The sequence below is a fragment of the Mchenga conophoros genome, linkage group LG11, assembly GCF_057382185.1.
Source record: "Mchenga conophoros isolate Kocher_MC1m ecotype Shallow Benthic linkage group LG11, M_conophoros_male_GT1.1, whole genome shotgun sequence".
In the NCBI taxonomy this organism is placed as follows: Eukaryota; Metazoa; Chordata; class Actinopteri; order Cichliformes; family Cichlidae; genus Mchenga; species Mchenga conophoros.
This window is the reverse complement of record NC_140536.1, coordinates 6,029,692-6,056,224: the sequence shown is the minus strand read 5'-3', so window position 1 is coordinate 6,056,224 and position 26,533 is coordinate 6,029,692. Positions and strand designations below refer to the sequence as shown.

The 26,533-nt window shown below is 41.7% G+C and overlaps 2 protein-coding genes across 6 annotated transcripts in view; one reads left to right on the top strand and one right to left on the bottom strand.

The window, feature by feature from the left end:
* The window catches only part of snrka (SNF related kinase a), a 58,259-nt gene extending 44,349 nt beyond the window's left edge, over positions 1 to 13,910 (top strand). For both annotated transcript variants that reach the window (XM_085290595.1, XM_085290594.1), the window contains exons 5-8: positions 138 to 272; positions 6,457 to 6,655; positions 6,975 to 7,072; positions 7,433 to 13,910. In XM_085290595.1, coding sequence (XP_085146721.1) covers positions 138 to 272; positions 6,457 to 6,655; positions 6,975 to 7,072; positions 7,433 to 8,579 — 1,579 coding nt within the window. In that variant the 3' untranslated portion in view covers positions 8,580 to 13,910. The remainder of the gene's footprint in view (positions 1 to 137; positions 273 to 6,456; positions 6,656 to 6,974; positions 7,073 to 7,432) is intronic.
* Positions 13,911 to 14,268: 358 nt separating this feature from the next.
* The window catches only part of ano10a (anoctamin 10a), a 43,720-nt gene continuing 31,455 nt past the window's right edge, over positions 14,269 to 26,533 (bottom strand). For 3 of the 4 annotated variants that reach the window (XM_085290587.1, XM_085290586.1, XM_085290588.1), the window contains 2 exons: positions 21,442 to 21,458; positions 14,269 to 15,478 (listed from right to left, as the gene is read on the bottom strand). In XM_085290587.1, coding sequence (XP_085146713.1) covers positions 15,409 to 15,478; positions 21,442 to 21,458 — 87 coding nt within the window. In that variant the 3' untranslated portion in view covers positions 14,269 to 15,408. The remainder of the gene's footprint in view (positions 15,479 to 21,441; positions 21,459 to 26,533) is intronic. The other variant, XM_085290589.1, reaches the window with a different exon arrangement.

The following is a 26,533-nucleotide window of genomic DNA, read 5'->3' as shown; positions in this document are numbered from 1 at the left end:
CTTGAGATGAAGTTAGAATGTATGTAGCCCAAGAGCTAAAATGAGTTCTCAACTCTGTCCCTTTTTTTTTTTTTTTTTTTTTAAATCCAACATGCTGTCTACTTTATATGGTCCTAAAGTGTGATTTGTTGTTTCAGAGCCCTAGAGACCAACAAATACAACCACATCACAGCTACATACTACCTGCTAGCAGAAAGAATCCTGAGGGAGAAGCAGGAGAAGGATGTGCAGACCCGCTCCTCAAGTCCCAGCAACATCAAGGCACACTTCAGGTAAAGAGCAGCAAAAAACTCAAACACTGCTAAAGAAAGGAAATATCCCTTCTCATGCGTGCACAAAAATTCTGATATTTTAGCAAACTAGTCGAGAGCGTGAGTAACAAAATATCACTGCTTGTGGTCATAATGAGTGTCTGAGTCACTGTATGAGCCCAGAAGAGGGCAACTGACCTATCTCTCAGCTGCCTCACACGGCAACCTGTCTGACTCCACTTCGCAGGGCTCAGCCACAATTACTTAAGACTAGGTAGATCTCTAAAGGTTTCATTTCCATTTCTGGGTTCACCGAGCCTCCACCTGCTGAGCTCAGGGGAGACAGTGCAGAGGAGATGGTCTGAGTCATTAGCATATTCTCCAACCTTTTAAAGTTCACCCTTTGTCTTGATGCTTCCATTACTGCAATTTTTTTCTAATTCTAAAGTGAAAAATGGGAGCAAGGCTCCCATCCAGCTAGCTGTCATATCACTAAGAACTGAGAACATATCCTGGTTCATGCTTTAGCTGTCCCAAGTATTTCCTCTTTGTTGCCTTGCCAACATTGTTCCTTTGGTTATAAAAGGAAGAGAGACAAAGGAGAGGAACAAATAAGGAAGAGAAGAGTGAGGAGGCTTCAGCGGGACTGCTGTGGTTGTAAAACTCCCTGCACATTCCCCTATCCAGTTTTCTGTGAAATGCTTTGGGTTTAACTCTCATTGCTACCTACACAGAACCAAAGTAAAACATTGAGTTAGTAGCAAGACAAGGTTTGTGTCATTGTATAGATTTGGGAACAACAGGTATTTTTAAGGGCTCAGAGCTGAATAAGCTCGGATACATGATAGAAACAGAAGCTTGGGTCATCACATTTTCAGTGCTGCGTATGTAGCAACAGCGACCTGGCTGAATACTGAGCTGATGATGATCTCTAGGCCTGCATAGTTGGTACCTGTATCAGTGTGTGAAATCAGGATACCATTATCCGCTGCTAGAAAAACTGAGAGGTCAAATCTTTATCAGATTCTCCATTTGATTGTAACTCCATTTAACTCATCTCCTGTGTTACTGATCCGTGGCCTGATGTACACAGAGCAGGGACTAATGTTTTTTTTAAGGAGGGGTCAGGCTAAACGTTTTTAACTTTCTAGAACCAGATGGAGTCTAACTGTTATTGTTACTGGTGTTTACCCTTAGATGTATTCACCTCTACATGGTTGCCTGTGCTTGTATGCATGGGACATGCTTCCTGTGCAAATGGAATTTCAAGTAAGCAGAAGCGGAGCAACTTCTCTTGTGGGATTAATTGTTTATGGACACATAAGTGTGCCCTCGATGATTGCTCTGTCTCACTGTTTGTTCCACCTCCATCATGTGAGCACTTACCTCCAGGAGTGGGTTCACCAGGCTGTTTTTCTTCAAATAAAGCTGTTAGTTCAAAGGTAACGGGTCTAATATACAGTGCATATCCTGAGGTGACATAACAACACTCTGAATTTCTCCATGTCTGTATCATTTTAGGCCATTATGTAAGATGACACTGATATATGTAATATTTGCTCACTCGGAATCGTTACACAAATACAAAAAGACTTAATTTTTTTTGATTAATTTTTTAGGAAAGTAAATATAACACACAAGTAGCATTTACGATAAAGTTTTGCTCTCGTGGTGCTCTCCGGCGATGCTAACCCTATATAAGAACCAGTCCATTTACCATTTACCAGTGACCAGTTTAACAAATATATTTTAACACTTAAAAGATACTGATTCATAATTTAATGCACATTTAACAGTCAAACCAAAAGAAAGAGAGACTTAATTCTAGCATAAAAATTAAACTACTAAACTCTAATTTTTCTGTGCCTGCCAATACGATCAATGCCTCTGGCTTTCCCAGCCAGTAGTCTGAACAAAGGCTATTCTCATTATGGATACACCAAGCAAAAGAAAACAATAAAATTCGCTTACCCTACAATGTTAATACCATATCAATCAGTAAATCAAGCCACACAGCTTGAACTCTACTGTGCACATCATCTCTGTGATGCTTTTTTTTTTTTTTTTTTTTATGCAAAACTGTTTACTTGAACCCTGTTTGTCACTTAATGCAGATACAGTGTGCCAACCTAGTGTAAATACATTAACTGCTAAAGGACTGTAAAAAAGGGTCTGGGATTGCCATTGACAAAGTCAACATGTTTACAGTATATTTAAAATTAAGGGAATGTTTAGTTAGTGCTAAATAAATAAAATACTAGAATTTCATTCACCAAAACCGAGACAAAAAATTACTGACCATAGCACGTGGTAGAGATGTCCAGTTCAATGACTCCAGTCATGAGTGGACAGACCTAACTTTAGGCAAGTTCTAAAACCGTTTATCCATCGACATCCATTGATCTATAAGGGGTGAAATAAACTAGAGACAAATTCCCTTTGTGTACCAGGCTGTGCGCATGTCTGTATTTTAACATGGAGTCTAGTAGGGCTGGGCAATATGGCCTAAAATTCATATCTTGATATTCTTTAGCTGTGCTGCAGTGGTTTGTATCATATCTATCTAATAGACTCCAATTTGTGCATGTAAATGGAGAGTCCTCTTCACACACTGAGGTTAATTATGGAGTTCCACAGGGTTCAGTGCTAGGACCAATTCTGTTTACACTAAACATGCTTCCCCTAGGCAGTATCATTAGAAGACATAGCATACAATTTCACTGCTATGCAGATGACACCCAGCTCTATCTATCTATGAAGCCAGGTAACACACACCAATTAGTTAAACTGCAGGAATGTCTTAAAGACATAAAGACCTGGATGGCCGCTAACTTTCTGCTTCTTAATTCAGATAAAACTGAGGTTATTGTACTCGGCCCTGAAAATCTTAGAAATATGGCATCTAACCAGATTCTTACTGTGGATGGCATTACCTTGGCCTCCAGTAACGCTGTGAGGAACCTTGGAGTCATTTTTGACCAGGACATGTCCTTCAATGCACATATTAAACAAATATGTAAGACTGCTTTCTTCCATTTGCGCAACATCTCTAAATTTAGAAATATCCTGTCTCAGAGTGACGCTGAAAAACTAGTTCATGAATTTATTACTTCCAGGCTGGACGACTGTAATTCATTATTATCAGGATGTCCAAAAAACTCACTGAAAAGCCATCAGCTAATCCAAAATGCTGCAGCAAGAGTCCTGACAGGGACTAGAAAGAGAGAGCATATTTCTCCTGTTTTGGCTTCCCTTCATTGGCTTCCTGTTAAATCCAGAATTGAATTCAAAATCCTGCTCCTCACATACAAGGTCTTAAATAATCAGGCCCCATCTTATCTTAATGACCTTGTAGTACCATATCACCCTATTAGAGCACTTCGCTCTCGCACTGCAGGCCTACTTGTTGTTCCTAGAGTATTTAAAAGTAGAATTGGAGGGAGAGCCTTCAGTTTTCAGGCCCCTCTTCTGTGGAACCAGCTTCCAGTTTGGATTCAGGAGACAGACACTATCTCTACTTTCAAGATTAGGCTTAAATCTTTCCTTTTTGCTAAAGCATATAGTTAGGGCTGGACCAGGTGATCCTGAATCCTCCCTTAGTTATGCTGCGATAGACATAGGCTGCCGGGGATTCCCATGATGCATTGAGTTTTTCCTTTCCAGTCACCTTCCTCACTCCCTATGTGTTAATAGACCTCTCTGCATTGAATCATATCTGTTATTAACCTCTGGCTCTCTTCCACAGCATGTCTTTATCCTGTCTTCCTTCTCTCACCCCAACCGGTCACAGCAGATGGCCGCCCCTCCCTGAGCCTGGTTCTTCTGGAGGTTTCTTCCTGTTAAAAGGGAGTTTTTCCTTTCCACTGTCGCCAAAGTGCTTGTTCATAGGGGATCATATGATTGTTGGGTTTTTCTCTGTATCTATGAAGCACCTTGAGGCGACTTTTGTTGTGATTTGGCGCTATATAAATAAAATTGAATTGAATTGGCTGGATGGCGATATACAGTATATATCTTGATATTTTTTTTAAAGCCATAAAGTAAGAACAAAAAGAGTTCTTAGTCAAAGCTGTGTCCCAGATCTCACATAGGTACTTTTATTAACATACAGCGCAGATGTACATGAAAAAATTACTCAGAAATAAATTATCAGGATTTATTAAATAATAATTCTCCATAAATAAAATAAAACAATGTTGTTTTGTGCATAACAAAAAGCTCACAATTGTGCAGTCAATGTAAACTAAAAAGACCTGAGCATAAAAACAAAGACTGGAGGAGTTGTGTTGAGTGAAGGAGAGAGGCGAGGCAGAGAAACACAGCGTAGAGACAAAAGTGGACGAAAGACAGGCAAACTTGCAGTTCCAAGTATAATTATAACGTAACATAGACTATATCAATATAAACGATATTGTCACATCTCTTATCTCGTATAAAAGTATATCCATATATTTAAAAACTCGATATATCGCCCAGTCCTAGAGTCTCAAGTGGCCATTAAAAGAATTACAGTTGTTAGAAGTTTGATCGTGTTTTTCTTGAGTAAATGCTACACTTGTGTACACCCTGAAACATAGTTCAGATCAAGAAGGAAGCATACACATTGTATCTTTCGCTTATCAAAGTGGTTTTCTGCCAGAGACATGTACAGGACCTGGTTCATTTCTGCTTGTTTGTGAAGAAGAATTGAGCTGCATTTTGAGCTATGGGTGACATGCAGATGATGTAAAAACACAGATTTGAAATTACTTTATTAATAGAGACACTTCATGGGATAAACTGTATAACAGATTGCATACTGAATACTGACTGTTCTTTGATTTGAAACACTCTATAAAATATATTTGGTGTTACTCTGATAACACGAGCTTTAGTTACAACTGTATTATTGCCTAAATCTGTCTTAGTTTACTAAGAATATTCCAATTTCCACTGGCTGACATTCACAGGTCCCTGCATCACTGACTAATCTGCTTTACAAGCTTCTTTTTTCTTCTTCCACATACAGACTGTGTTTCATCAGTGCATTATTCATTATACCACTGAATAGAGAGGCTGTGGTTTAGCTAACAATGAAAAAAGATACAGTGTGGCCTTTGTGGCAGCTCTATTAGAGGATGGTAAAATAAATAAAGCACAGTAATGACCTGTAATTGGATTTGTCAACCTGATTTGAAAAGAAAAGCCGTGATTTCCATAAAACATTTTGCAAAATCAGTTATCACTCATCCATTTATCTACAGACACAAGCTAATTTCCGCCTCGCTTTCTATTTAAAATCCTTTATTTATCAATCCTTAACTTTTCGGGGGGGCCCTGATTATTTTGAATGATTCTTTTGATATAGTCAGTCTACTTGTTCTAGACTCCAGGAAGGTAATTCCACTTTGTGTTTGTGTGCACGCTCGTCCATAACAGAGAAAGTGGAGCCACATCCATATGTTTACCACATCAATTTATAGTAACTTAAAAGGAACAGATGCTGCCATATAACAGAGTGTAGCTTTAATAAATATAGCTGCTATAGAGTCAGACCAAAATAAAGTTCATCAGTCAGTTAATCAATAAAGAATTTAATGCTCTCTTCAGCCAAACTGTACTTCAGGTCAAGGTCACATTTTTTGTTTTACGGTCAATAACCAATGAATTGTGATGGATCATGAACCAGATGATCTAGTCTGGCGGCTGCAAATAGTGATGAACATTTTGATCAAAACATTGGACACTGTTTATAGTTAAAGTTATAAAGATGCTCATAGCTCCAAACCCTAAGCCCTCACTGTTAATTGCCTACGTACAGTTGGATACTGCTGCAAGTGATTGCACTGGATGAACAAAAAAGCACCCTGCATCATATGTCTCCAGTTAAAATCTCTTCCCACTTATATACTGTAATGATATTATTTACGCAGTATACCCCGCCTCTCACCCCATGACAGCTGGGATTGGCTCCAGCACCCCCCGCGACCCTTAAAAGGATAAGCTGTAGCGAATGGATGGATATTATTTACGCAGTATATCATTTTGAAGTCATGAGTGTAATCCCTGTGTTGTCCCTGTCTTCTCTAGTTGTCTATATTTGAGTGATCTATTCTGTATAAATAACTATCCAAGTCACTTGAGGAGAGTATAAATTGACTATAAAGTCTTTTGAAGATCAAAGAAAACGTATCAACTGATGCAATCCTTTTTCTTATCTCTACAGGCAGTCCTGGCCCACCAGAGTGGATATGCACCAGGATATTGAGGATAGTTTAGCAGCTTCGTCCATCTCTCACGCAGGAGGCCCTCAGTCCCCTGCTCGCAGTGCTGAGAACCTGCTCAATGGACATCGCTCTAAAGCCATGATGGAGCTGGGCAGACGGGAAGAGAGCACGGTGACTGACTCTCCGGGGTCGGCACAGGTACACTCATCATCCCTTGTCTGTATCAAATGAAGCTTTTTTTTTTATACATGAAATGCAGTGCTAGTAGGACCATCTGAGAGTAAATAGGATTGTTATTGCCTCTGTAGTAAGTTGTTCTATTTGTGTGTGTGTGTGGTTCTTTTCTGGGTCCTCAAACTTTACACATGGGTAAAGCCTAAAGGCAGGGACAGCAGCAGTGAGAGTCATTTTCAGAACAGAGCACACTTCGCAGCTACTTTCAGTTGTAAACAGTGCAGCTGATCATACTTGCACCCTGTTTTAATGCCCATGCTCTTGTATTTTCTTCTTGCCTCAGGGAGCGTGTGCTGCTGCTTCAGGTCCTGCTCCTGGCACCATCAGGACTCCCACTCCCTCCACCTCAGCAGCAGCTAAGCAGCGAACCTGCCTGTTCAGGTCTGATCTCTGGACTCAGTTTTCAACAGTGTGACATTATTTTGTGTCCTCAGTATCCCTAAAACTGAAAGCAGAACAATAAGTTGTACTCTATTTCAATGTGTGCATTTCGTAGCTTCTTAAATGTTCAGGCTAAATTTCTTTGTATTATGTCACAAATTGAAATTTTGAACTTTTATTCAGAAACTAGACAAAATGAGACATCTGAAAATGGCGGCTGTAATAGTCCCGTCCCCCCTGTAGTCTAACAGAGCAAATGATCCATCGAGCAACTGATGATAAAACAGAGGATCGAGTTTTCTGTCATTGCTTTGTGGTTGTATTCTAATGTCAACTCATTCATGTCTGATTGTTTGGCAGAGTGGAGGAGGATGAAGAGGAGGAGGAAGAGCAAGACCCGTCTCCCCTACCAACTCAGGTGATCCTGCGGCGGAAGCCCCCCTCCATTACCAACCGCCTTACGTCCAGGAAGAGTGCCCCAGTGCTCAACCAGATCTTTGAAGAGGAGGGAGAGTCCGACGATGACTTCGACATGGATGAGGGTCTGCCGCCCAAACTCAGCCGTCTCAAAATGAACATGGCCGGGAACGCCGGCACTCTGAGCTCGTCGTCGTCCCCGGGATCCACGCAGAAGCGCTATCATCGGCGCAAGAGTCAGGGAAGGGGATCGTCATGCTCGAGCTCTGAGACGAGCGATGATGACTCCGAGAGCCACCGGAGGCGCCTGGATAAAGACTCAGGCTTCAGCTACAGCTGGAACAGGAGGGACAGCAGTGAAGGGCCACCTGGCAGCGAGGGGGGGAACGGTGGAGGCAGCAGCTCAGGGCAGGGGAAGCCCCCCACTGAGGGAGGAGGGTCCTCTGGCCCAGACAGGGGGAGTCCTGGAGCGGGAGGTAACGGAGGAGGACAGAGTGGCAGTGGAGGAGGGGGGAGTGGGGGAGGAGGAGGGGGTAATAAAGGACAAGACAGCCCTTCCAGTTGTTGTAACAACAGTAGCACTACTAACCCGTCCCTTGGCTCTCAGCCCCGGGCCTCGCGCACTGCAAGCCGCAGCGCTGAGCTGGTGGAGAGTCTCAAGCTGATGAGCTTGTGCCTCAGCTCACAGCTGCAGCACCACCACGCTGGGAGAGGTGGTCGAGGGGGTGGGGGGAAATTCATCATAGACCCCCATAGCCTCTCAGGAGGGAGTGTGAAAATCCAGGAGAAGTCCACCTGGAGGATGTGCATCGGGTCCACTGGGAGCCTGGACACCATCACCCTCCCCACCACCACTATCACCGGCCTGCCTCGCACCCATACCCCACAACACCATCACAACCGCAAAACGGTGCCGCACAGCGGCCCGGGTGGCAGGAACACTCATGGCAACCTGAGCACCCTGAAGAACAGCGTGATTCAACTACCTCTGTGCGAGAAGACCATCTCTGTCAACATCCAGCGAGGTGGAGGCTCCAGGGATGGCCTGCTCTGTACCTCAGCTCCAGCCAGCTGCTGCCAGGTCATCTGAAGCTCGCTGACACCCTGTGGACCATGACCCACCGACACCAAGTTTTCTCAGTCACTCTTCCCCTCCTGCTTCAGGTAGTTTCTTTGAACACTACTCTGCTTTTGAACCTTCCTGTCTAGTTTGCTGTAGCAGGTAGCTGAGCTCCCACAACCACCTGCCTCTCAGCTCACCACCTCTCCTGTCACTTTTTGTTCCGTGCCCTGCTCCCTACCAATTGTTGGTGGTTATAAATGTCTATTAGTGTTTTTATGTTTTTCATTATATTCTTGTTTTATGTGTCCTGACTGCACTTTGACATTCTAAATGATTTGTATTAGAGCATTTAAAATAAGGAGGCTCGCATTTAAAGTGGACCTGTTCTGCTCATTTCCAGCTTTGTGGTTTTTATTCGTGGATTCTATTAGAGTGGCTTTGCATGAGTCACTGTTTAAAATAATAATTACTTTTCATTTTTAATTAGACTGACTTCATACTAGTTAGTTCACCCTCTGTCTGAAACAGTGTAAAATAAGCTTCCGTACTGTTTCACGTAACAGCGCCTTTATGAGAAAAGAAGGAAAAGCAGAATAGGTCCACTTGAAGAGCAGAGCATTAGGGCCACTGTGAAAAGCATTTTGAGAAGTATTTATTGGAGTGTAAATTAAAAAAAAAAAAAAGGAAAAATACCACGAGGTAAAATTGTAATTTTACAAACCTGTACATATAAAAGTTGTAACTGTATGACAAAGTTGGGAAGAAAAAGTGATTGTACTCTGAGATAAAGTTTACATTTTCTAGGAGAAGGTCATTATTATAATTATATTCCTGAAAACATATTACAAAATCTTTCACTTTGTCAACCAAAGAATGAAAGATGGTTGATATAGACAAAGTTGAATTTCTTAACATTTTTGGTTCACTATTTCTAACAAAAATCCACAATAATATCAGAAATAGGTGATAATAAATATCAGCTGGAGCTGTTAAGAAGTAATACTAACAGATGGGTAAATGGAACAATGAAATAACCTATTTACAGTCAGCATGCAGCAAATGTACAGGTGCTAAAACAAACTTGTATACATTTGATTCATCCACTGTGACAAGAAGGTAAATCATTCTTTACAAAGGTCTTAAATAACTGATGTGCAGTTTAGTTTAGTCTGGAAGTCAGAAATTTTGAGTGGCGTTGCAGCTTTCAGGAAGATGTTCTTGGAAAACGTACTGCTTTTACACAACTCAAGGCTACAGTGACAGTTTGGTTTACATTACCACTTTCATGGGACCAGCTCACTCAGAATGGTTGATCAGTCTCATATAAGTACTTCAAGTAAAACAACATTTAAAAAGGTTTACTGAATGTAGTAGAAATTTTCAGCTGTTTTTCATTTGAATGGGGGGGAAAGCGCCTCATTTTTCATGGGGTCTAAAATGAGCACAGCGTACACCTGTGGGTGTGGGAGGGGCTACTGGAAATAATCATCAATGATGGCAGATTTCCAGATTTAATTGATTTTCAGTAACAACTCCAATTTGTGCTAACTGTGCTGCTAACAGCTGATTCTTAAAAGTAATTTAATTCAAGTGTTGACCGATTGGGTTCACATTCACAAGACTGAGACACCGAAAAAGAAAAAAACTAAACAAGACTTCTCCATGTCAGCAACAGATTTGATAATCTCAGCAGACGCCCTGATGTGAATTTAAGAGGACATCAGAGCAACATGAAGTGGTTACAGCAGGCTCAAAGTGTTTAACACAGTTGTCAATACTAATTATTTTAAAGAGCTGAAATATATTTTTTGGCCTTTTTAAAGAGTAACTTCTTTCTCCTTTGACCTTGTAAAATACTTAATTTCTTCTTGAAATGGCAATTTTTGACTTCATGGGGGGTTTTTCACTTGTAATATTTTGATCCTTTTCCTTGTAAAATTAAAACTTTAGTCTCATAACTTTTTCCGATTCCCATCAAATCAAAGCTTCTTTCTCAAAGTATCAGTGGTCCAAACACTCCAGGTGTAAAAATCGAAATAACAAGCACTTGTAGTTGCAGCTGTAAGCGGGCAGCTGGCAGAGGAGAGGGACGGGGACGCCTGCTTATTGATACAACTCAAACTCACACTTCTCCCTCCTTTACCTCGAACCTTCGCTCCCCTCTGAACGTTAGCTGCCAGTGACATCGCTGATGATAAATAGAAAAACATAAAGTGGATTCCATTCGTTTGAGTCCGTTCAGCGTATCTGACCACCTCTGTCCATGGAGGCGAGAGGAGATGGTGACTTTTCACTCCACTCTGGGCTCTGTATTGCACTCAGACAATCTGTTTTCTGTTCTTTTTTAAGAACCATGTATCCTCTGCTGAATTGAGCTCGGTGCAAACTGTTGGTCATAACCCTTTAAATCTGTACCAGTGTCTCTTTACAGAGGCGGCACGCTTTCAGCTTTTAAATAACACACACACAGAAGCTGGTGGGAAGAAGTGTGTGTGTGTGTGTGTGTGTGAGGGCAGCATTGCATTGATACTGTAGCAAGATGAACAAACAGGTTTGGAAGAGTTCCTGCTGACCACACATTCAAAAATGAGGTGTTCTTATTTTTTTATTCACATGATTTTGTGTTGTTTATTGACGGAACATATTGTGTTTGCCTACCATTAACCCAGCTGCTGCTGCAAGAGACATGCAGCTGCTTAACCCTGAAGAATGATCAGAATTTCTGCAGCAACTCCTCCTAAAACATGCTCCGACGTTCATCTCAGTAACACACACTTCTCGTGCCTTTCTTTTAAACAGAATCTCTCAGCGCAGGCTTGAAAAAAGTAGCTCCTCTGACTATGTTGAACCTCGTTTAGCAAGAACAACCTCCATGTTTCCTAACGCTGTTTCTGATGGTGCCTTCACACCAAAAGCAAAGAAAAATTTAATGCTGGACAAACGTTTCTGCAAAACATCTTCTAGAACTGGCTGTGTTTTCATCACATACCGTGAGGCTTCATATTTCTGTGATGTCAGCATTAAACAGCAGTCTTCTCGCTAAAACACCTCAGGCTAAAATCAGATTTTTTTGTTATTATTTTGCCATATCAACCTCATTGTGGACTGCTGCACTGATATTCTCTTCTAAATGTGTAGAAGAGAAAAATACCAACATTTATTTCATACTTTAGTAGTGGAATAAAAGTACTTGGTTACATCAGAGCCCTTGTAGATTTAAGTCTTGGCACCTCTTTAATAATCCATTTAATTTGAAGTCCCCATCTGAATTTGCTTTTCCCCAGATATAAAAACGAGTCACCAGGCAAGACAAATAAACACTGCTTTAAAACTTTGGGGACTTCGCCCTGTTACCCTGCAGTTATCTTTGTACTGTGCATGCAGCATGTAGCATGCATGCAGCATGCATCTGTGTCCAATAGGAAAAACATATGTAGCTCTAGGCAGATGACCGGCCCTCCTTAGTTTGGTTCAACTGGATGTTTCTTCCTGTTAAAAAGGAAATTTTCCTTCCCACCATCGTTTGTTTGCTCATAGGGAATTAACAGATTGCTGGAGTTTTCTCTCTAATATTGTCGGGTTTTAACAGTATAAAGCAACTTGAGGTGACTGTTAAGATTTATTCATCATGCCCTCTGTAGTGGACAAAAGTTAAACTGAAAGATACTTTTCCCCCCTCGGATATAGATGAAACACAACTTTGTAAATTGTTGATTGGCTCTATGGGCTTAGGAGCAGAATTCATAACACTCACATTTCTGTTTCTATATTCTCTGAATGCCGTCACGTTCCTGGATGTCATATCTGGTTACGTTGTAGCTGAACGAGAAATTATCCAAAAAAAGAGAGACTGATGAGAAGAGAGAGGGGAAAAAACAAACACCTTCATTGCATTATTGTCGTACGTTTCTTCTTCAGGGCATCCAGCAGCCAAAACCATGTTGCTCCCTCCACTGTGCTTCAGTTGGGATGATTTGTTGAATGTTGAATTGTTGAAGATGTTTTACACTTTTTTTGTTTTTCGTAAACAGCATCTATCTGTTAAAAGATTTCTTAATTGCTGACATTGGACACTTTAAACAAAGGTTTTAGTCATGTTAGATGTGTTTCTGTGTTCGGTTTTGTAGACAGTTTGTCTTAAATGTCAGTCAGCAAGCTGCGATTGAAGAAAGGGGGGAAAACCCCATCGTCAGTTTGTGCCTTTTAATAGGAGCTGCATCTCTACAAACCATACACCGGCTCCATACAGAAACACCTGAAATTACGAGTTTGTGTGTGTTACTTCAGTCACACCGCGTTTGTCTGCAATTGTGACTGAGATGAAAGTCGGAGCACGTTTTGAGGAGTGGGTGCAGAAGTCGTGCTGTTTCTTACGGGTTAATCACTGTTGTCCTGCAGCCGTGGTCCTGCCCGCGCCAACGGCCCCCTCCCCCCCCCCAAAGTTAAGTGTACATGAGGGTGCAGCGTATGTATATACAGTGAAAAAGAAAGTTTATTTTTTAAAACTTGTAAATTTTTTTGAGCAATCTGATGTTTGAAAATGTTTTATTTTTATGATGGGTGGGCGGGTGTGAAGCTTTGAGAAGCGCGTGCCCTGGGTAAACCGGCAGGAAGCGCGCACGAGACAGAGCCTCGCACCTTCCGGCTTTCGGAGCTGGCTGTAAAGACAAACAAACGAAAGTAAGAGAGAGGAAAGGGAAAATGGGGGAACTCTTTAAGGGCATTGGCAATAAGCTATACCGTGTTTTGCAGCTATCTGTACAGAAACACTTCATTAGTTTCTTTTTTTTTTTAGATTCCAAACTCGTGCAGCCTCACACAGCAGCTGCTTCAGACTCGGAAAAAAACGAAAAACAAGGAATGTTCTAAATATGTTTTCTCTCTTTGGTTGTCGTCTGAGATTCGTTTTTAAAAACCAAATGTAAATAGAGTTGTAAATACGGTGCTCTTTCTCTTTATCTAGAACAGCCGAGTGAACCTTTTGGTGCATAGCTGTACAGTAATCTAGCCTTATGATAATTACTGTAGTAAAACCGTATGGGTGTCTCAGCTAAAAATAAAGCTGCGTGAGGAAAAACGATCCGATTCTGTTCATACCGTCGAGTCTGTTTGACTGTTGTCTTACTCAGCTGTATCCAGGTGAATGACGTGCATGTGTTTCAATGTTTGACATTCAATGACACTGAGGAGAGAATCAGGCAGAAATGTAACCGGACCAAAAAGCAACAGAAGAAGAAAATGGTTGAGTTGGAACTGACAAATTTTCAGTGTATTATTCTGTAGTTGATACCTGTTGTCAGATGTTACATATAGCTATGGTAATATCAAAAAATAAAATGTGGGAAACTGTCTGTTACACTCAAGTCTCTGGGTCTTTCTTTTTAAATCATCTGTCCTGACCAGTTTGGCGTGTGGGGAAAAATGTGGACAAGAATGTTAATATTAGAAATGATTCACTGATTTGAAAATCAATATAACCAATAATTTCTTACAGATTCCAGATTAACTGTCTCTCAGCTTTTTAATCCGTGTGGGTCAGCATATGTGTCAGTGAAGGTGTTGAAAAGCAGCGAGCGGTGATTAACGGTCTGCGTGACACCGAGGAGGTTTACTCTCTACGTTTGGCAACCTCAGCCCTCCCCCTCACTGCTCAAGTAACCAAGAAGTTTCCAGAGCAGATGGTGCGGTACAACTTTATTCAGAGTTTATCATTTTAAGAGCTCTCCATTTCCTGTCCTCACAAACGACATCAACCAGGAATAAAGAGCAGTTGGACTGAGACGGGACACTTCCAATAAGTACAAACACAGAGCAGATACAGCTGGTTTCTTTGGTTGTGAGTTTATTCGAGCATTGGACTATTCAAATCTGGTGTTACATGTTTTTTGCCATGTAAATAGAGCATATAAAAGCAAATATTTGGGACTGCATTGCATTCCAAGGCACCTGGGAGTTTCATAAGAGTGCATTGAAAACATATCCTGCTCTAAGACTGCTCAATAACATCTCTTGGGTATGGAAGCAAAGGAAGGCCAAGACATGGATCATATTGTGAGATTTAACATTTACTGAAGAACCGGTCATGTTGATAAATGCGCATTCTAAACTTTACTTTTAAAGACTTCTGTGTGAGTTGATGTGTGAAGGTAATTTAGAGTTTTGCCATGTTACAGACCAAACTAATTACATCAGGATCAAATCCACATCATTGAGTGTGTCGATGGCTGCATTGAACCTTTACATCTTTTTGGCCTTTTTTGCCTCCATACTTGCTGTGCTGAGGATAAAAAGCAGATTAGATTGTTGAGGCGAGATACAATCAGGTCAGGTGATTATTAGTTATTACATCCTGAAGGCTTAGAACTCCTTATTTATTCTAACTGCAGTTTACAAAGTTTAACACTTGAACACTGAACCAAACCCGAAGTGACTTCAGCGGCAGAAGAACAGAACATAACAGAAATTACTTAATGAAAAGATTTGGATATAAAATCATTATTTTCTATAGTATATCATGTGTACAGCATCCCTCTGTGATTTGAACATCTGTCGCATTTATCTCATCTCCTGTACATGCACCACTGCAACACAAAACATGGTACATCCAATTTAAAGAGCAACGTATAACATTTGGTACACAGCAATGAACCTGAATCAACTGTCATGTATGCTTCACAAAACTGTACAACTAGTCAATGGTGCAGTGAAGATATTGCAGATTAACAGTACAAGCCAGTGTGAGGGAATGGGGGAAACAACAGCCACGCAACTCCAAAGGTAACACTTTTGTTCTTGTGAATACATACACATGTAGAGCGAGGTTCAGAACGGTAATGTAAACCACAGTGTGTCATCATCAGTATCTGCAGGCACACCTATCCTCCTCACTGGACAGTCTTACTGAGCTGCGAGGCTTCCAGCATTTTCTGAAACACAAAAGACAAACAGCAACATTCATTCAGTTTACTGCAGAAAACCTCTGTGTGCACGTGTAGTTAGTAATATAAAAGGGCAGCTCATGTTAGGTATGCATATTAGCGGAATGAAAGCAGAGCTAGTCCTTCACACTAAATTCTGGTAGGAAGGAGCTTTGGACATTAGCAGGCTGCTGCTGCAGTGAAACTACTTGCTCCTTCGCTCACCTTTAAAGTAAAGTTACCACGGATTGTTTATTGAAGTTTTATTAAATATGAATAAAACTGTGTTACTAAGACCTTAAACTCATAGAAAAAGTGTCTATAGAGGTGGAGTCAGAAAGCGGTTTTCCTGTAGCCTCCTATGGGACTGGAAGTCTTTTTGCAACCACAGGTATCGCCATCTGGTGGCCTTCAGTTAAAATGCAGGTTTAAGGCACTAATGCATTGGCGTCATTTTTTCTTTCTGCAGGTCACTGAAGTGTTACTGTTGAGGTGAAGAACAAATATTTCAACCTCTACATCACATTAATATGATGTTGATTGGAGCTGCGTTTGTAGTTGCTTGTAGTGCCCAAAGCAGTCGAGCCCTTTAAGTAGCTCAGAAATAATCAGACTAAAGCCTGGGTTGCTCTGGTTTGTAACAGCTTGAAAACAAAGATGATGGTAGTTGAGCTGTTTGAACTGATAAAGGAAGGTAGCCATGACAAATGCTTCGTTTTCCATTTCTCAGTCTTGCACACAATGTTCCCCTGCGGGGTTCATGTAAACTCCACTTTACTGGATGGTGATACCTGCTTTATAAGTCTCCCACGGTGTTTCTGTTTCCTAAAATGACATTATGTTGTGAGCAGTGAGAGGACCTGGATTTTTTTTATTCACATTTTATTACATGTTTGGCTGCGGGGTCTGGTCATTCTCCTGCAGATGGAGCCTGTCAGAGAGCGAGGACTGGCTCTCGGGATCAGACAGAAGCAAAACAACAAATCTCTACTGCTCTGCTAACTACATGTTTCTCTAAGAGGACTGAAGGACAGCGTAGCTCATCTTCATCGATGCAAGCTTTAGTTACACTGTAAGCAAAAACCTGATCCTCTGTCACAGATCTGATTTTGTCACAGCTGTCCAAACCCCACAGGTCTGCCTGCTGGAACTTTTTCCACAAGGTCACACAGGAGCTCAGAGAGGAGGACATATACAGACTAAATGGAGGTGTAGTCTAATAGTGCGGACAGTTTTTGGCTCAAGCTGGCCTTAGCAGTTCCAGCTCACACTTTAAGAAATTACTGCGCAGGACTTTGCCAAGATCAGCATTAAGGGAAGAGGGGCATCTTCAGACTCATGTTTTAATCAAATAATTCCTCCGAGCTTCTGGCAAGAGGTTAATGAATGTATTCTAATGCAAACAAAATCTAAAGCCTGGTTTTACATCATACAAGTTAAATGTAATTCTTGCAGACTGGACAAGGTAAAGCAAATACGTTTTCAACTGTTTAATTATTATAATTCAGTTTTGTTTTTCCCTCAACATAAGGGATACTTGCATCATTCAGGACAGAAACAGGCCACTGTTGTTAGTCAGATAAAGGTGCATTGCTTTCTCTGGGTAGTGGACGAGTTGCTGCGTCGAGGGCACTGTCATCGGCAGATTGACAGGCAGACTGGTTCAGCATGTCTACAGATATCTTAGCCCAAAGGTGAATCTGTTGATCTACATTCCTACCCTTCACCTACAGCAATGAGCTGGAGCTAATGCCTGGAAAAGTGAAACAGAAGTACTTCTACAGATAGAAGTGGCTGAGAAAGGGTGTCTGAGCTCATCCTCAGCAATGGGGCAAGAAGCTGAGTCATTCAATAAGAGCTCAGAATAGAGCTGCTACTCCTTCACATTAAAAAGGAGCCAATTACGGTGGTTCAGACATTTGACCAGCATGCCTCCTGGATGCCTTACATGTGATCTGAGAAGGTCTGGGTGGGTGGATGGACTGTGAAATGTTCACACTGACAAGCAGGATGAATGATCAAAGCTAGAAAATGTACATATATGTATGAACACGTGGTCTCGAGTCAGCAAAGTAGTTCTTACAAAGTTCTACACAAACTGACAGACAAAGACGGTGATGCCGTGTCTACACTGAGGGCTAAAAACACTATTAGCACAGGTCCAGCTGATCACATTAAAGCAACGCTTTAGAGGCTGACAGCTACACTGACACAACTGTGTTTTGCCTTTTCAGACAATCTGCTTTTATGAAAAACACTTGGATATTCTGTTAAAAACAAAAAAAAAATGAAACTAAGTTGATTCATTTATTTTGAAAAACAAAGATTTTTGAAAAATGGTTTTTCACACATTTTATATTCCTAAGACCACAGATTAACAATTCAAATGATAGTTTGTATCAAGATCCTGCCTTGATACAAACACAGCTCATTACGATGAAAATCTTAGATAAAGCATCATCTCTTGCTCACAGTGCTGTCTACAGACCTTCGCCTCTGAACCCAGAGCCACTGCTAGCTCTGCTAATAGTCTGAACAAGTCATTATTCATCAGCGAGGACAGAAAGCAGGACTTTAAAAACCCACAGCACAAACTCACACACAAACACACACAGAGTTGTGTCTCCATGTGTTTGGAGGGCGTTACATTAGATATTTCACAGCGACTTATTTAAACCTTTACCATAATTAGTGCCCAGCCTTACTCTAACCTTACACTGACCCTAAACTCGGACTAGTTACATTACTGTGGAGTTTAACTGAAGCTACAACATGAGTAAAATAAACGCTAAAACAAGCTAGTCCACCTTCCACACCAGAGTCAACCCTCGCAACACACCTGACCACCAAAGACATTTTTGTTTGGGACCAAAGAACTCTGGGGACACCTCTAGATCAAACATCATACAGATGTAACACAGTGTGAGGTACTTGAGAGTACCTACCCTGAGGGAGGAGCAAAAAAAACCAACAACCCGCAAATACTCCCAAAACATGCACATATGCATTTGTGAATGAAGGTTGAAGTCTTTACACACACACTTATTAGCGTCGTGAGGGACGCTGTGTTCTCCTCTGTGAAAATGAATTGTGTGTGCATGTGACAAATGCTGCACTGCTAAGCTGCAATGTCTTGTCAAGGTCTGAGGTGTTGTTACAAAGTGTGTAGTATGAAGAGTGCACAGCTCTCTGTTGTGGACCGATTCTGCTGAGTGTTCATCCCTGACTGCTGACTCTGACTTAAAGGAGCTCAGGACCTTATTTAAAGCCCAGTCGCCCCGACCCCCGCAAAACTTCAATCAAACTAGGAGGCTCAAATCTGGGAACCCATCACTTTGTAATTAAGTAATTAAGTTTTTCAGGCAATGAGCAATAGTTCCTGGCTTCAGTGTCCCTAGCAGATACTCAGATCAAGACATCCTGTTCTATCAATCGCTCACCATTTAGGTCAGCGGTCCTCAACCCCCGGGCCACGGACCGGTACCGGTCCATGAGTCGTTTGGTACCGGGCCGCGAGAGTTGAGACTCGGGTGTGAAATGTATGGTTTTCAGGGTTTTTATCTTTTTTTTCGTTAACTCGGTTTTCCTGGGTCTTTTCACGTGTGTTATGAATAAATCTTCTTTTTTCGGTACCGGTACTAGTTTTATTTTGTTGTATTTATCCGCGACTCCTTAAAGGCCGGTCCGTGAAAATATTGTCGGGCACAAACCGGTCTGTGGCGCAAAAAAGGTTGGGGACCGCTGATTTAGGTAACCAGTTACTTTATAACAAATCTAATGAAAAGTCAAACTGCTGTCACACAGAAAAACCTGACAACCTATAAGAACTGAACCACCTTTCAATGATGTTTAATTAGTGCAGACACCCACAGACTGTCAGATTTCAGTAAAGTTAGATAACTGTAGGCCGTAATGCTACATGGACAGAGCAAATCAATCGAGCGTGGTTCGTGTAGACTGTGCGATGGCTTTGATACATGGCTGTTAGCCTTCAGCTAATTTCTTTGGCAGTCATGATAACAGCAGAGGACACCTTATACAAACAAGGCTTCTGCTGCTTTGACCACCATCGTACTGTTGCACTTGCATCAACCGGGATAATCAACACTTTAAACGGGCAGCTTGAACACTTGGATAAACCAACAAGTTCATGCCGTCACTAATGTGCAGTGCCGTGTTTAGAACAGAGCTACAGAAAAACACTCTACACGCAGCCCTGGAAAGTCAGACATGTATCCACTGGGATGGCATCGGTGTGACATGTATCTACCAGTTCTCTTCCTAATGACAGCAGGGTTAAACTATGGCAGGATCTTGTGCCGGCCTCTCAGTCTGCTGTGACTGATGTGTTCAGATGGTGGTGCAGAGCAAGGTGACATGTAGCTGAAGAAGTGCAGCCAAGAAAGCTGCTAATCCGTCTGATCAAGTATCTCCTGTGGGAATCTGAGATCCTTGCACGAGTTCTCCAAACGAGTCCATGCTGCATACACACTATGATACCCTCTATGTCTGAATGCATTTCACCCCACCACATTATTACTCTATAGAGTAGCATGAAGGAGAGAGCTTCATGTTCCGTTTTAGTCTAATCAAACACTTCTTTCCGATTTTCAAATTTAATGAACTTAAACCATAAATCCTAGAACTCTCTTATTGATCTGGTTCTTGAGTGAATTAGTCCAGCTGTCATGCTGGAAAAAACGTTTCACTAAGTGAGTTTAAAAAGCTCCGTGGCTCTCAGCCAGCTGTACCACACTAAAGGCAAACTGGCTCACAAACATTGAGCGTGCCAAAACCACTGGTGTATCACATCGACACATGAGGGGTCCTTCGGCAGTAGCACATGACACTGAGTTATAGCAACAGTGTCACTTCCTACTCGTCATATATTGATGTCTTGTGGTGAAATAGCAACAACCTGAGTGTAAAAAAGCCAAACAAAGCAAAACCAGGTAAAAAAAAAACAACAAAAATAGGATGTACACATTCTCCTGACTTCTAAACAGAGACTCTGTGGATCTGTAAAACTCTCAGCATAAATATTCTTATGATTTTGCACCATAGAGTATATACAACTGTTGAAATTACACATCTGCCTGATTTTCTAAATGATTCCTTAATAAATGTGAAAAGCTTCAGAATGTTGTTGAACTTCTTCATAATTATTACAGAAAAAGAAGGATGTTTGTTCCATACGGTTATTACAGAATGATTTTACTCTTATGGTTCACTTGAGATGAAACTTCGGTTTACGCAGTTCATAATCTAAATTGGAGTTCTGCTACAGGAACATCAGAGGATAGATGTTACATGTGCATCAGATTTGTGTGCGACACAGTCTTGTAAAGAACCACTTCAGCTTTAGAGCTTCAGGTCAGAACTTCTGGTTCAGACTGAGAACAGGAATCAATGTCTGCTTGTTTTGTAATATGTAATTTCTCAGGTAGCTTCTTCTACCCAAGATGTCTTCATCATTGGCCTCCAACCTCCGACACAGCATGTCTGCCTACTTGAGTTACTACATTAATGTAGCAGCTTGCCTTAAGTCGCAGAAAACCATCTTCATTTAGCTCTCATTCTGTCTGAATGGCTGTCTTTCTGAGGACAGTCAGACTGATAGAAAGAAGGCTGACAAGGTAGGAGAAGCCTAGGATATACATTTCATATTTGAGGAGTCATTCATTCGCTCAGATGCTACGACGAGAATCTTCTTTCATGCTGACAGGTGAATCACCAGCATCTGTTTTCCACCTTGATTATGAGCATTAAGTGGTTCTCTTACTAAACTGTTAACTGTAGTATCACAGCATCACACATCTCCGCTTGTTAGATCACAAACTCACACCAAAAACATCTGTATTAGAACACACGGTGACTAGCCAACTTTATAAGTAATTAAATATCAACCAAGTGCTCGGCAGTGAAAACACAAAAGAGTCTCCGCAATCGCACACAGCCTGTGAGCTACTCACCCTCCGTGGAGCTGTCTCTGCAGAAGCAAGAGACCACAAATTAAAGCCAACATAACTGGTTAATAGGAGAGTGTGTACATGAAACAGACCAATTAAAGATGAATATTCAGTCAGGAAGCAAACATTAGCATGATGTGGTTATATATTCAATATATCTGTGGTAACAACTGATGAAATCTAATCTATTTACATAGTGAGTATGAATAATGAGCGTTTCTTTTTAAAGTTCTTCTGGTAAGACTGGCAAATGGTATGTAATGAGTCAGACCATAAAACAGCAATATATAGAGGAGCAGCAAAGACCATATGAAAGAAATGATGATCATCAGAGAAGCACTCAGCTCTGTCAGTCCACATCAAACAAATAGCTGCGGCACACAGAAAGCCACTGCTTTACTGTGGAGCCGTATCAATACTATTAGCATAGGGCACACCATTTATCTTCAGTAAAGTGGTCTGAGACAGACATTGAGAGCTCGCCTTAATGCTAAGTGGGAAGCTCTGGAGCTGTACGTTGTTATGGAGATATACACAAGCTCCCTGCTCTTGTATACATCTGACACTTCACAATAGCTACTAAATACAAGCACATCATAATGCATGTTGAGTAAATAACTATATGAGAAATGTCATGCAAGTGGGGTTTCTATGCTTATCCACAGAGCTGTGTTCCTGAGATGACCATATTAGGAATATACAATCAAACTGGTAGAAATAAATAGCGATTAGAGAACTCTGAGATTTTTGCTCAAAGACATTACATACACATACACTGACCGTTAGAGCAGGGCGATATGGCCAAAAATATTTATCACGATATATATTTGAAAATTTGCGATAACGATATAACCGACGATATAATTGATGCGAGACAAAATACAACTCCACAACATTACTAGCGCAAAAAGACAACCTTCCATTTATTTTCACTTAAACAAGAAGCTGGTTTTTATGTACATTAAAGCTTTATAAAAATGTAACAGTGCAAATGCAAATTCCTTGCTGAAAGTTTAACCAAAAGGCATTTCCAGCAGAAATGGGCTGACATATCCTGAGCATAACCATGTATAATATCCACTGAAGTTAAAAAGAGGTGCTTTGCAACATTAAACTGCAGTGTGCAGTACGCATTTTTCGGACCATAAGGTGCACGGGATTATAAGGCACATTAAGCGAAACAAAGCAGTCAGATAAATCAAACTTTATTAAACTCATTCTTCTTGCTTCCTCCACTTCTGTACCATTGATTCATTAATGTTGAATTCTCTGGCAGCTGCTCTATTCCCATGTTGTTGCAGTATATTAATGACTAACCTCGTATTGTGGATGGATTATCTCAGTTGTTCTCCTGACTGAAGTCACCAAACCAGTTCCACATCACGGAAGTTGCACCATTTTTACAAACCAATTCTGGTTCATCTGTTTCACTCAACAATCGGCCATGTGCGTATGAAAACAAAGGCACTGCGCATGCGCGTTTTACTCCCATTCTATCGCGATATTTCATTTTCCTATCGTTGCTTAACATTATACCGGTATTACCGTGAACGGTATAATATGGCCCAGCCCTACTGACCGTGTTATTCAAAGCCATTTCTACCACACTTAATTAGGTATACCTTGCTAGTACCAGCTTGGACGCCGTTCAGAACAGTCTTAATTTTTAGTGGTAGCTTGAAGCATTCACCACATAATTTGGTCTATATTGACATGACACTATTATGCAGTTGCTGCCGATTTGTCAGCTGAACATTCAACCACAATTTAAAGGTATTCTACTGAATTGTGATCTGGTGACTGTGGCGGCCATCTGCGTGCAGTCAACTGTTTGAGATGATGTGAGCGATGTGATACGACAAGTTATCCTGGTACAAGAAAGATTAGTACACTGTGGTCATAAAGGGATGAGCATGGTCAGCAACAATACTCAGGTAGGTTGTGGCATTTAAGCAATGCTCTATTGGTGGTAAGGGGCCCAAAGTGTGCCAACAAAATATCACTTACCAAAAATGCATTATCACCCAGAGAAATGTTGCTCACCGGATATTCTCTTTTTTGGACCATTCTCTACAAACCCTACAGATGGTTATGTGGGAAATCCCAGTAGATCAGCAGTTTCTGAAATACTCAGACCACCCAGTCTTGTACCAATAACCATGCTGTATTTAAAGTCACATTCAGTACTTGGTATGAACTTCAGCAGGTCATCTTGACCATGCCTGCATGCCTAAATGTACTGAGTTGTTCCTGTTGGATGTTTGCGCGTTGGTGGTTAGCAAGACTGGAGTGACCATTAGCCTCCTCCGGTACGACTCCTTGGATGACTTCCAAGCTGTATACCAGGAGTGAGCAAGTCATTGACTTACTGATTCACTTCACCACAATCCTCATTCGGACTGGACTGAAGGAGTGGATCTACCAGAAAGCGGAATAGCAGACATACAGGACAGCTACAAGTACCTAAGTATCCCACAGGTCAACAGGAACCATGATAAAGATGCCCGAAGGTCGAAGATTGAAGCCACTGATGTCAAGACATGAAAACTCCTCACAAGCACCAAATCCAGAGAGGCAGGAATCTAGCACCAGCCAACACATAGTAGCAGGATGTAAGATGCAAGCTGGGAAGTGTGGACCAAGCAATGTACAGCAACATCTGTGAAATGCATTAGAAGTCCTCAATTCTGGGGGGCGCTCGTGTGCAGCTATGGAGTAGACGTGTTTTCTGTGCTCTCCGTGCCTTCTCACTCATAAAGTTGCACTTTAAGTTTATTTCTAGCTGGGTAATTTTAAAATCTGTTTCGCGGACTGTCGGAGCCAATCTTTTGTCATCATGCCGAAGAAAGATGAGAGCCAGAGGGATACGTCCAAGGCGAGCCAGTCGGCGGCAGGTAATGATGCCATATTAGCGGCTATCGCTAACCATGGAGCTGAGCTTTCCAAAATAACCTCGCTCGTGGACGGGTTGAAGAAGTCGGTTGAGGGCCGTCTCGATGCAATTGATGCAACGCTAACTTCTCTCCAGAAGAAATATCATGAGTCTGAGCTCCGGTTTGAAGACCTTGATGAAGCTATGTCCGCTAACGATAGCCGATTAGCAGCGCTGGAAGCATCGTGCAAAGAGCTACAGGTGGTTAACACTCTCCTCAAAGCTGAAGTCAACGATCTGGAGGGGCGCTCTCGCCGACTCAACGTGAGGATTGCGGGAGTTAAGGAAGGGGATGAGAAAGGCAGCCCTACCGACTTCGTTGCTAACCTACTTCCAGAACTTTTGGGTCGTGAGAACTTCAGCAGGCCGATAAAAATAGACCGAGCCCACCGTAGCCTGAGACCGAAGCCACAGCCCAATGAACGGCCACGTGTCATCATCGCTAAAGTCCACAACGACCGTGATGTGTTTGACATACTACGACTCAGCAGGCAAAGGTCTCCTTTGCTGTACCGCGGAGACAGAGTTTCCATTTTTCCTGATTACACTGCGGAGGTCTCGGCGCAGCGGCAGGCCTTTGGTGGTGTGAGGAAGCGGCTGATCGACGCCAGTGCTAAGTGCTCTCTTCGCTTTCCCGCAAAGCTCCATGTCGAATATAACAACACATCGAAGACTTTTATGTCGCCGGAGGAAGCTGCACGGTTTGCTGACTCCATTGGCTCTGCAAATGAATAATAATTCACAAGTGACTTACTAATTTCACGACATGTTTACATATTCGCGCATTTTCTGCAGTAATGTTCTCTACCCAGCTATGTTGAATGTTTTGATCCAACATCTTTGTCCTCAGCTGATCAATGCGCAATATAAAGGTTTTTTTGGTTTGCATACTGTGATTTACATACTGTAGAGTTCATCTCTTTCCCGCACTGAAACGGTGTACAGTGCCTATTTTGCCTATTGGGTTTTGCCTCTACAGTATTTGTGTTACGTTGTGATACTGGGAATATGCACATGTTTCTGTATGCTCTGTCTCATTTCTGCATATTTGCAGTTTTGTTGCAACGGTTAAAGTTTTATATCCATCTAGATATTTGAGTTGGATCTTTCGTACTTGGTGCACAATTTTGTTTTTCATGTTTGTTAAATAGATTATATGTGGGGTGCACGGGGCTCCACGGTATTTTCTTTGAGTATTAGTGTTCAGTCAGGCTGGCCCTGGTTCCCGGCTGCCTCCCTGTTGGATATTGGGGGTGTTCCGCTATCTTTTTTTCTGCGGTTTGTGGGGTGGGTGGGGGTGGGAGGGGGGGGGGGGGTCTACTTGTTTCTAAATATGTGTCGTTTTTGTTTTTTGATGTAAGTGCCAGCTCTTTATTTGTCAAACCTCAAAGCCTTCATTTTGTCCTTCCACATCGTCGTACACCATCCACTCAGTTAAGATGGGGATGAGCCACATCACTTTTACAACCTGGAATTGTTGGGGTATGGGCAAAGCTCTTAAACGTGGTAAAGTATTTTCGCATTTAAAATCTCTGTCTTCTGATATAATTTTTTTACAGGAGACCCACATCCAACCTTCAGAGCAGAGGCGATTAAGATCGGTATGGGTGTCACAGGTGTACCAGTCCGCCTTTTCTTCCAGGGCGAGAGGGGTTGCCATTCTTGTTCGCAGAACTATTCCTTTTATATTCAAAACTCAGATATGTGATCCAGGTGGGAGGTTCATACTTGTTACAGGTACAGTCAACTCCACCCCTGTAGTCCTCTTGAACATCTATGCCCCTAATTTTGACAACCCTGACTTCTTTAGTAAAATATTCAATCTTGTCTCACAATACAATGACCATAATATCATTATCGGTGGTGATTTTAATTGTTATTTCGATCCATTGTTGGATAGGTCTTCTGCGTCCCTGGCCCCAACCTTGAGAGCTGTTTCTGTACTCAATACTCTTACTAAATCTTTGGACTTGGTTGACATTTGGAGGCACCAGCATCCGTTAGAAAAGCAATACTCTTTCTTCTCCCCTGTCCATGGCAGCTTCAGTAGAATTGACTATTTTCTTATTGATTCCAGGCTTATTTCGAAAGTGGTTAGTTCCACTTATCACAGTATTTTAGTTTCGGACCACGCACCTCTCTCAACGGTAATTGACTTCAACC